Here is a 12,177-nt window from a genome sequence, read left to right on the forward strand (position 1 = left end):
AACGAGCCTAGAGAAGTTCCTTTTAAAAAGTTATAAAATATATAGAACATACATTTAATAATTTACGTAAAAAAACACGATACATTAAAAGCTTATTCGGTATCGTCATAAATCACGTATAACAAAAAGCGTGCATAAAATACATGCAAAGGTGGGTGCAGTAAAAACACAATTTATTTCCAAAAATATCTTACTTACCTGTAAGGTGACCTTGAAAGGTTCCAAATCCCTTGCCCTCTCTTCTAGTATGCGTATCGCAGGTAACGCGAACTCCTCCCCGCGCAGACCGCGCGACTCCTGCGCACCGAGGAACCACACGTAGTACGAAGCTTTCTTTATGTCCTTCTTGAGTCGTAGCGCCATTTTGAACGTTATGTCATTGTTGGCCACCTGCAAAAGGAGGTTTTGTTAATATTTGGTGTTACCTGGTCGGAATGTGGGTATTTTAATTGATCGGAAAGATACGGCAAAATCTTTTCTTATACACGTGTGATAGAGATGATAATTGAAAAAGTTTGCAGATTTGTATTCATAGATTATACCAAATTCAAGATTACATATTGGATAACTTTCAACTTTCATTTATCCGTAAACAATTAACGTCTGTATTCGCTCTAATCATCGAGGAATTTCATCAAAAACAAGAATGTGCCGTATTGATATTCCACGTTGCTTTCATACCGCTTGAATCTATGTTTGCATGCCATATTAGGTTGTTAACAACCAGCCCACGCGTTGTGATCAAATTTACCTCTAACTAGCTGGCCGGTATACAAATCGTTTGTAAATATTGCCCTCAGTTGCAAAATAAGGGCGTCTGTGCATATTTTATATACATTTGTTATTAAGAATTCTCTCACGCGTCTATTACCACATCTGTTCACAGGCCTTGACTTATTTTCTTAATTGGCCGAGGAGAATTAACACTTGAAAACCGCTAATTTTGACATTAATTCAATGCGATGTTAATCCGCTTAATTATGTTTCCTAATGTCGGTTATTTAAGTTAACTATATCTTCGCATTGTAGGCGTTATGTAGATTTTATTGCGTGAAACTGCCGGTAATATTTGTTTATGTAAACATCGGTTAAACATAGTTATCCACTTAAAATTTATCGAAATAGACGCTGAATCGGTTTGATAATCTTATATAATTTAAAATTGAACGCTTACTTGTTTACGTAATATTATAGTGTGTTCTTCTGTTATGTCTCATATAAATTTACGAATAATAATTTGTGAAATTCATTATTGAACATGGAATAGCACAATACAAGTTTATTCAATCCGCAAAGCTTTCAAAACTCCTGTTATAAAATTATCGGTTAGTTAAGTTACATAACCGATGGAATAATTTTTATTTCCCAATTTACTTCTATTGCAAACTAAATATCACATAAACACCGGTATAATGACCTGAATAGCGGAACAAATTCACATGTCAGAAAATCATCGCAGATTGAGCAGCGTTCAACACTAATGTACAGTCGCATTCACAAAACTTTCATACGAAGTGATACCCTCTTACTTCCACCGAAGGTACATTTCAACAGAGTTACGCACTCGACTGTACTTTGGCAATATTGTCGGCTCGTAATTTGATAAAATTACATTACGGTAAGGCGGAGCGACGATTGCTGGGTTGTGATATAAAAACATAGCATATTATGTCCATAAAAACTTAATATTAGTACGTTTAATGGGATGATTTATTCTCAAATCGTCGTAAAAAGTCGGAGAATGTACCACATTAAGCTTTTTTTAAGTTTTTTCGAAGCGTACTTTGAGAGCGGGCGGTTTGTAGCAATCTGTGGCAATTTAAACTTATAAACTGATTTTAAAGATGAGAAAGTGGCATTTATTGTTTGTGGTAGTAGGTAACTATATTTAAGGCAGTTTTTTATTATGTTTTTTTACAAATTTTCTTAACGTTCATGTCCAGTCCTCGAAGACAAAATAGGTGTTCATAGACTGATAATACCTACCTTACAGTTATGACACAATAAATAACATGTATCATATTATATTCATACTGCTTGAAAACTTTGATTTATCTTGCCTACCTTTAAGTAATTTAATTAAATATAATCGTTTTGACCTACTATACATCTGTTCATGAGAGATTTTTTACATATCAAATCATAACCTCTGTTTGATAATATTTAAAAATATAACCGCAGGCATTCGGTTTAGACAACCGTTAGATGTTTTGGGAGCGGTATAAGAATTCGATGCCGTTACTGTACTGAAAAAACTCCATGTTAAGAATATTAACATATCTTACAAGATTAGATACAAGAACAACTCACTGCTGGTTGCTACGACCACTATAAGTACTTGTAAATGTGATTTTGAATGAATAGAGATATAGAATGGAAGAGATATATATCTTTCAAGTACCTATATATAACTGCTGAACATAATTTGAAGTTTGTAAGACACTAAAACTAAAAAGGTGACAATTTAGCAAATTGTAAGCATACAAAAATTGGTATCTGTATGTACATATTAAATAGGTAAGTAAACATACCTAATACGTGTTCGTTTAGTTTTTTTATGTGAAAAGAAATAAGCGTATAGACTACAAGCCCGCATATGAAAAAAATATGGGTCAAATGAACCACCACGGGACATATCTAGTACGAAAGAAGAGCAAAAAACAATAAGATTCATCACTATGCCGTCACTTGTAAGCTGTCCAACTGAGTGCAGATGAGAATTGAAAAGTACAGGTAGACTCGGTAAATTTTGGTCATATATTTTTGTACGGTACGAACTTTTTTTTTAACATGATATTGTAAAATTCAATTGTTGTATAGTATTGCCGTTCAAAAGAAACCGTTCTAAAAAAAGTTATAGAGAAATGCAAAACCAGAAATTCTGTTAAAGTTTAAACATCGTAGATTAATGAAATATAATAGTTTTCTACAGTTTATTCGTTGTTTTAAATAGTATTAACATAGATAAATTAGGAAAAAACGATGCCGTACATTTTTGTGCAGACCACATCTTTTAGGCTGATGAAAGCGACGGAAGCTACAATTTTACGGGTGCTTTATGGCCATTTGATACAGTACGGCATTAACATATTTTTACCCAACTACGGCAAAGCAAAAGGAGGGTTATGGTTTTGACAGGTCATGTATGTATGTTCATCTATTCCCTCGTAACTTCTAAACTACTTATCAGAATTCGACAAATGACATATCATTAGAAGCGTCTGAATTGTTCACTGGATAACCAGCGACCAGCTAGCTAAAGGCTATATGGGGTTTTACAAAATCTAATGTGGCGCCCTCTAGCGGACAAAACATACAGAGTAAAAAAATAAAGTTAAGATAAATATGCCGTGTTTGGTATCATTTGAAAGCGCTTTACTTGTACATTTTGAATATGTATATATTACTAGCATTTGCTTGTGACTTTACCTGTATTCATGGGCTGATTGCATATAATTCACATCTTTTCGTTCATAGCTTTTTTATTAGTTCATCAATTTAACGGAGTCCATTCCACTTGACTCCGACTTTCCAAGGTGATAATTAACCACCTCGAGCTTCTTAATATTAATGTATATTTATATTTTATTATCAAAATATAAAGCAAACATTTCGTTATATGGATTTTTTCTTTTTCAGATTTTTCCCCTTTGAACCAACGAAAATGTACGGCACATGAAAAAATATTATCTATGCATAAAATACTTTAAAAATAAATTTATTTCGTGTTGTGTCAAATGACCCCCTGGAGTGGGGAAAGAGAGGGGATTACAACTCTCGATTTTTTCCCCTTGTCCCCATGATTTTTGTACGGCGTTGCGGAATAATGGATTAAAAGCAGTATAGCAATAGTATGACACAGATGCCGTACATGGTCAAATGACCAAATTTACCCCCGGTAACTCTCGGAAATTAAATAAAAATTCCGACTTGGTGGACCAACATTTTTGTACGGCACTGAGCGGTTTCTTATTATTTTTAATGGATCTATCGATGGTTAAGAATGCCGTACAAAAATATATGACCAAAATTTACCGAGTCTACCTGTACTTTTCAATTCTCATCTGCACTCAGTTGGACAGCTTACAAGTGACGGCATAGTGATGAATCTTATTATTTTTTGCTCTTCTTTCGTACTAGATATGTCCCGTGGTGGTTCATTTGACCCATATTTTTTTCATATGCGGGCTTGTAGTCTAGTATCTTAATTATTGCAATTCAATTTAAAATGTGTCATTTGTCATTTCCATGAAGATTGTATTTCATTGGAATTTTAATGATGTCCAAAAAAACAGCCAAACAATCCCATACAATTATATGTTAACATATTATGCTAATTAATAACCGCATGACAATATATGATTGTTTTTGTGGCGCAATCACTATTTATGGAAAAACAATGGACAATTATTTTTATTCTATCATCATTATAATTATATCTTCACACGGCTTCAATGCAAATCGTCACCTCTATTTATTTTTTTATTTTTCCTTTTTATGGTCTATATTTGTCATTTGATGAAAAACAGGAGTACGGAAACCAATTATTGGATTTAATGTGATCAATATTTTGTTATTAGTATAATATTATCAAATCAATTTAAAACTATAAAGTTACCTATGGTTATCCTGAAGTTTATCGTCACAATAGGCAAAATGTTAATCCTTTCATTAGTTCGGTCAAAACCTACAAGCTTTAGAAAATAAATAATGATGACCAAACTCTTACCTTACATTAACACTTAATTAACACTTCAAAAACTCAGTCAACAACTTTAAGAAATAGAAAGAAAGGAAAAGTGTTCATCGCGTGTCTGTGAAATAAAATGCTGGTAAGAATATTCAAAAGAATAATAAGGCATTGTCGTTAAAACCAATAGTCGTGGAGGTAAGTTCACTAAACAATGCTTAATAAAGGTAGATTGTCAAAAATCGAGGCCACTCGGTTAGGAGGTTCACATACTATCTTCACGAAAGTTATGTTGTTTTCTACCACCTCGTTATGTAAATAATAATTAAAAATAATTACTCCTAACCTTCATATATAGGTTTTAATTCGCCTTGAAATTTTTAACAACGTTTTGCAATTGTCTATTTAAGTGGCGATAATTAATAATTGATATGTAATTATGTACATTTGATATAATAGGTTTGTTTATTACCTACGATGGATATGTTGAACAAAAAACAATACGTTTCCCGCCCTTTTTATGTCAACGTACAAGATAATAAATATTGAGAACTATTTATTAATTGTTGTTTATGGTGCCATTATTTCTTTAATGAGATTAATAAAAAGTTTCTAGTTGAATTTTTCATTAATTTAATTTCAACTAAAACTTATTCCAATGTTTCCAATATTTCCATGTTCTTAAATTGTAAATTTACTATTAATAACTTCTTACTGAACAAAATGCTTTTCTCAGAGAACGAAATAAAAGAAGACATGGAAAAACATATTATAGTGAAAAGTTGTTACTTTAGACATTCATACAATACGCTTTGTAACAGAGCCCTCTGCAATGTCTAGAAAATTCCTGTTACTTGAACATGTCGTTTGAGCAAATTAACGATTAACTGTCACCGTTACTATTACCGCAATGTTACATAACACGTATTCAACCTTGGTTAATTCTTAGTTGTTATTTAATACATAGATAAGGAAGTACCTACAATATTCGTGCTGATTTCTATTAGATAAATTCGTACGCTTCGTTAAGCGGAAAACTCGGAGATGTTTGATATACCTACATCATTAAAGTTACTCAATTGTATGCTGGTTCATTTATACGTAATATCGATAAAGTGTTGAAAATATAAAATGATTAATCTTTATAGCATAACTGCATCAAATGCTCATAATCAGTTATTATTTATTACCAACTAGGTTAGGTACGCGGTAGTAAAACTGCAAATTTGATTTAGTTTTAGAAGATGGATATTCGTATGAGATGATGTACCTACCTTATTACGAATTTCGAGAAGATATTTTAAATGTTTTTTTTTTACACAATTCATATACACATACAAGTTAAATTTAAACGATAAAAAACCTACACAGTTTCGATGATTCACCACTAAAATTATTTTCATACAATACAAACCAAATTACCTTGATAACAATCAAATGTTAACAGGTTATATTTCAATTGTAGCGAATAATATAAAACCATAGGATGTTTCTATTGTCAGTTAAGTCCCAAGTTGGTTCGTCTGTCTTCCGTCCGCACTGCATAATAGCTCATTGTTCTTTAACACCATGGTATGTACAGAGCATGGGTAAAACCTCTCCTCCAATTATAGTTTTTATCACATAACCATAGAGGACATAATGCTATGAAATATTTTATGGGTTAAAATTAGATGCGGAACTGTGTATGTTTGTTTGAATTCAATTTATATTTACAAGTTACACACAAGAACGAGTATTAATTTTACTGTTATATATGGTTCAGAATCGCTGTTCTTTAATATTGGAATGTCAGCTAGATTTTAATAATTAATATCTAACGGCCTATATCTAACTGATTGAATTAACTTTGACGTTTTAATTTCAATTTCAGAACAGTAAATGGCGCCATTTGATACAGATAAAATATTACCGTAATCGACATTCAAATCAATTTGTAGCTACGTACTTAGGTATAGTACGAATTTCAATAAAAACAATTTCCATAAACATTTCAATATAAATACCGGATAAAATTTCGTCGCGACTGCAATGAATAATACAAAAAGAACTTGTAACCGTCCATTTCATATTTTCATTAAAAAGTAGATGATTTTACTAGAACTTTCAAAGGCGGATCACCCGGTGCTAGAAGAAATTTATATTTCTGTGCATTTTTTTGCTCACAAATTTTATGTTCGTCTCAGTCGAGCGAGTTGCGTTTTTGTTCGATTTAGCGCTAAATGAAAGTAGGAAACTAGCGGGAAACTTGTGACAATTAACTTCAAATCATGCGATCATATTCATTATGCATTTTCTCTACATTGTGTACATTTGGATAACATTTAATAGTAGCATAGTTGCATTTTTAATAAAAATAATAATATAAGAAATTATCTGTAGGTATCTGTGGATTTGGTTTGAAATTGGAATCTTTTTTTCGTTTGGATGTCAAACCAAATGGTTTCTTTTATGGTTCTGTTTTTGGCAAGTTTTTGGCAATCTTTTCTTTTGTGACATAAAACTGTTGAAGTGATGACATAAATGCATTATTATTTATTACGTGTGATTTGCATTGCAAGCTCTTCTCATTATATCTTTAGAAAAGATGGTTGAGTAATTTGAGTAAAACGTTTGCCGCAAAACTGTTACTAAATTTAAGTATTACCATATTGTGTTGCATATTATATATTGCAACTTGCTTGATGTATCCTAATTTTTTAAGCAGATAACGAATGCATGAGTATGTTTCGATGTGTTAAGATTCTAAATAAATCTAATTAATAATATTACCTTATACAATTAGGTCGTGTGATTAAAATGATTAAAAATATAGAGTTTTAAATGAGCAAAAGAAAAAATATATAATATATCGTTATTCTTAAAGTAGGTGCACGACATGCAATTTTTTGCTTTGCGTTGCACCTTTTCGGTAAATGTCGATATCCGTTCTTGTAACAAGCATTGCATAATTTACTGAGAAGATTCTGAGTATATTTCTTCGTATGTTTAACGTATAAATGAGTTTATGTAAGCATGGAATGCAGGCAAGAGTCGAGAGGCAGGTGAGAAATTGCGAAAATTGATAAGGCCGTATATTACGTACATAATCAGTTATTATTTAGGTACGTTAATTGTAAGAAACAAATGGATTCTTTTACATATTTTTGTATGACGATATCATATAATTTATGATATTATGTAGATATATGTAATACCTACATAAGAATTATTTGAAATGCTTTGCAATTCTGAATAACACAATCTCGGTTTAGTTTAAATTATAAAATGAGATAAAAATGTTTGATTGCACCAATATTATGCACATGTGTTATATTTCATTAGCCTTTCACATCTATAAAACTAGATGGATTTAAGTAAAATAAATGGGTATGAATATCTAACTATATATCTATACTAATATTATAAAGAGGAAAGGTTTGTATGTATGTATGTATGTATGTATGGTTTTCACGCATAAACTACTGGACCGATTTTGATGAAATTTGGCACAGATAATCTTTAGACCCTGAGGAAGAACATAGGCTACCTTTTATTGCGAAATATGTACCACGGGCGAAGCCGGGGCGGACCGCTAGTTTTTTTATAATTCGCTTAACAGTAACTTTAAATTGTAGTTTTCCTACAGGATATATAGACATATTTAACGGCAAAATCGCAACAAAGCCGACCAGCTATTTCTCCATTTACTAAATATATTTGGGTGATTATACAAAAATGGGGTAACTCGATGTCATCAGCCAATTTAAACAAAGTCTTATTATATTTTATTCAAATAACAATCTATTTTAAAACAATGAAGCGTCCTTTATTTGGTCACTCAATTTCACTTCTTTATTTAAAATACAAATGAATAAAAAAAATAAATTAATACCTCAAATGTCAGTACTTTGGCATGTCACAACTCCGAAAACCAACAATCAAGTGACTATCGTTTAAACATTATCATCGATTTAAGAAAACTTACAAAAACACTACAATCTTTGATGTACATAGTATTATATACTACAAATTTCATAACGCAATGTTTTCCATTTTATTTAAAAAATAAAATTAAACTTTGTCATCGTTTTCACTAGTCAGTCCGTTGTGTGTTTTTTAAATTCGAAATTCTCGCTAAATATCACCAAGTCGAGGTCAAATCCCTGTCTAAGTATTAATGTCGGTAATGAAGTTACTTGTGCACCGCATATTTTGACGGCCGTCATAACTGTACCAGCGCTAGGGTTGTGTTTGTCCTCTAAAATCTTGCTGCGCCAGTCAACATTTCAGTCCTATGGTGAGTCGTTATTTTATTGTTAATCCGATTTTTATTTTCATTTATAAATGGTTAACTATGATTTGTAAAAATATAGTTTGTTGATATTAGAAATTAGGCAAAAAAACATAATTTGTGATTATAACCTCATATTAAGTCCCTTTTCATCAATCCGCTGGCATCAGTCCTTTGTCAGATATCGTGCCAGAGGACTGACGCGACCCCATAGTACTGATGATTCTGTCGTTTTTGAGAACTTTTATCTTGATTGCTATTGGTATAAGCATTTCTATTTTATATTTCAGTTTAAAACATCATGCGCCACTCTAAAAGAACCTGAATTTGACTAGGGAAGAAACATTTAAGAAAAAGTAGCAAAGAAAAGAGCTATTGAAACAAACTACTAATAATTTTATTAAAAAAGATCTTATTTTATTTTAATTATTGATTTTGATGCTTTCAGGGCATAGCTTTTTATATTTATCAGATAAATACGTATACGTATATTACTGTGAAGTAAAATTACCTCATAATAACATAAAAGTTAATTAATATACTTAATAACATTATAAAAATGTCAAGGGGCTCTTATGAAAACTCAGATGAGACTTTCATTCGAGACTTTGGTTTTTAATTTTACTATAATTAGTACTTTTAACATAAATATTGGTAGATTTTTAGGGCTCCGAACCTCAAAAGGAAAAAACAGAACCTTTATAGGATCACTTTGTTGACCGTTTGTCTGTTAAGACGTTTTTTTTGGAACGCGTGGAGGTATCAATCTGAAATTTATATTGGATACTCAAGATTAAGAACCCTTGGGGCTGTAAAAAAATCAAACTTATAACGCAACGCAATCAAAAGATACCTACATCCGTTAATACTGCAAATTTCCGCAAAATTAAATATTCGCAAGGGAATAAAAAAACACACAGGATGCTTGCAGTGTATACAGTCTACTATAAACTGCTATATAGTTTACTTCTACTTGGAAAATAGCAACGTCTTTATAACACAGATAAGGAAAAATTGCTAAAAGTGTAAATTTTTAGTTACAAACATAATAAAAAATAGGTTTTTTAGGACTCCAACTCGCACTTGGCCGTTTTTTGTTTCTATTGTTTGTGAATTACTTGAAATATCAATTAAAACTAAGTCAAAGTAGAAAAAGTTAAGTAAGAATATTCACGTAGCGTTAAATGTCAGAAGGCTGTTTTGAAACTTGAGACATTGTTTTTTCCCAGTATCACATATTATTAATTATCATTTTTAAACGTAACTAAGTGATTTTAATACTTAAAAGACATGTGCCATTATTAAAACTGAGAGATTTGTAGTAATTTTCATTCAATTTCTTTAAGAATATTACAAAATTGTGTTTTTTATCAGTACCATGTTAGCCTCGTCAGTCCCCTGGAGGCCAATTTCAGAAAATTTAAAATATCTCACAATCTACTTAAAAAACTGGCTGGCCCGATTCGGAACAATATATTCATTAGATTAGCTATCATATACACCCTAATTTGTAACAATCTGATATAAAAAATATAGTAAACAAAATATCCTCAAAAGTTACCCCATTTTTGTATAATCACCCATTTCTATTTGTGTACAACAATTACATTGTGCTAATTAAATAAGCAATATTTATAGAATATGTTTTCTAAAAAATATGATGAAATGACCATACAAGTTATTATACTATTATCGATTTTACCATATCAATAAAAGGAATTTTGTACGCTAGTCGACCGACATACTAAATAGTGATGTAACTTCCTATTGCGGAAGTCGATTGAAGGTGCAGGCTTACTTTCATCTCGTTCGACATCACTTGTTTGTGATCAAAGTATGCGATATTCATTATATGTAATTGTTTTAACATTGTATAGAACATGTCAGTCACTAGGTATGTATAAGGAAAATTGTATTCTTTGTTTACTAAATTACATTTTTACAATAAGTATAGGTGCCTACCAAAAATAGTTAAGAAACAAGATAATGTTAAAGTTCAATTAACTAACCTTCTCCATCTTTAAAGTCGGTTAATAATTAATCTTTTCTATAGCAGGGTAATAGAACATTGATGTAAAAAGACGCCACTGTTAGATAGGCGTTTTATCAGTCTGTACCAGAAACGCAACCTACCCATTAGTTACCAAGAAGGAAAATTTAATTAGTAAAACTTTCAATAAAGGATTAATATATTATATAATACATAGTAAGTAGGTTTTGCGGTGGTCTATTCTTAATTTAATTGCATTAGTTTTTTACTGTTTAATGTTTGAGTTTCTAGTAAGTATTTAAAATGTATATCCTTATATTTAGAAACATAATATCCTAAACAACTATACATATACATATAACTATATTTTTTATGCAGTAATGTAGGCTGTAGAGATTAATTCATAACCTAATTTAATTCCATTTGTCATCTCAATACTATATTAAACAAGTTTGAAATAAATACCAGATTAAAGCCTCATTAGTAAATAAAGTAGTATAATTATGCAATAGTTGGTCCAATATGGCCATATAACATTATGCAAGAGGGTCCAACGTAATGGTTTAATATGGTTTAAGGCCGCTGCATACGTGACGGGAAAATACCTCGGACGGGACGTGAGCGGGACGGGCACGTGATTGCCTCGTTCACAACGGGAACGTGGTGCAAACGCATACGCACCGTGACGTGATTCTGATCTAACGTGCTAGTGTTGTGAATAACGAAAGATGGATTTATAATAATTTAATTTATAATAACTATATACATATAGATTATTTATAATATTTAAATTTATAATAGCTGCTATAATTTTGTAATGGGATCTAGTTTTGTGTAATATAAAATTATTTTTTGTAATTTACAATATATTATTTGCAAGCTCAATTACGAGCCAGAATGTTTAAGAGTCTATGTAATATTATGTACCTGCCTAACATCTTTGTAATCTACATTCTGCAAATAAAATTATTTTGGCATTTTAAACATAAAATACGTAATTCAGAACACGATGAAGTGTCACAGGAATCATCATAGGTGAAAAGGACTATAGTTAGGAATACCACAATATTTATTTATTTATTTACACATAGAACTAACTATCATTACAGGTTAACCTAATTCGACAGAGTTCTTTTATAAATTAAGAAAAACAAACATATCTCATAAAAATATAAAAATAAACACGTTGTAACGCAATAATAACCTATTAATATATTTATTAAA

General features: G+C 31.0%; 1 protein-coding gene across 2 annotated transcripts in view; it reads right to left on the reverse strand.

Annotated features, from left to right (window-relative positions):
• The window catches only part of LOC149478932 (uncharacterized), a 66,744-nt gene that overhangs the window by 22,093 nt on the left and 32,474 nt on the right, over positions 1-12,177 (reverse strand). For both annotated transcript variants that reach the window (XM_089708726.1, XM_089708725.1), the window contains exon 3: positions 199-390. In XM_089708726.1, coding sequence (XP_089564852.1) covers positions 199-363 — 165 coding nt within the window. In that variant the 5' untranslated portion in view covers positions 364-390. The remainder of the gene's footprint in view (positions 1-198; positions 391-12,177) is intronic.

Source organism: Colias philodice, chromosome 21 (genome assembly GCF_061535455.1).
Source record: "Colias philodice isolate Cphi_HAF_F1 chromosome 21, ilColPhil1 Martin Lab GWU primary, whole genome shotgun sequence".
NCBI classification, from domain to species: domain Eukaryota; kingdom Metazoa; phylum Arthropoda; class Insecta; order Lepidoptera; family Pieridae; genus Colias; species Colias philodice.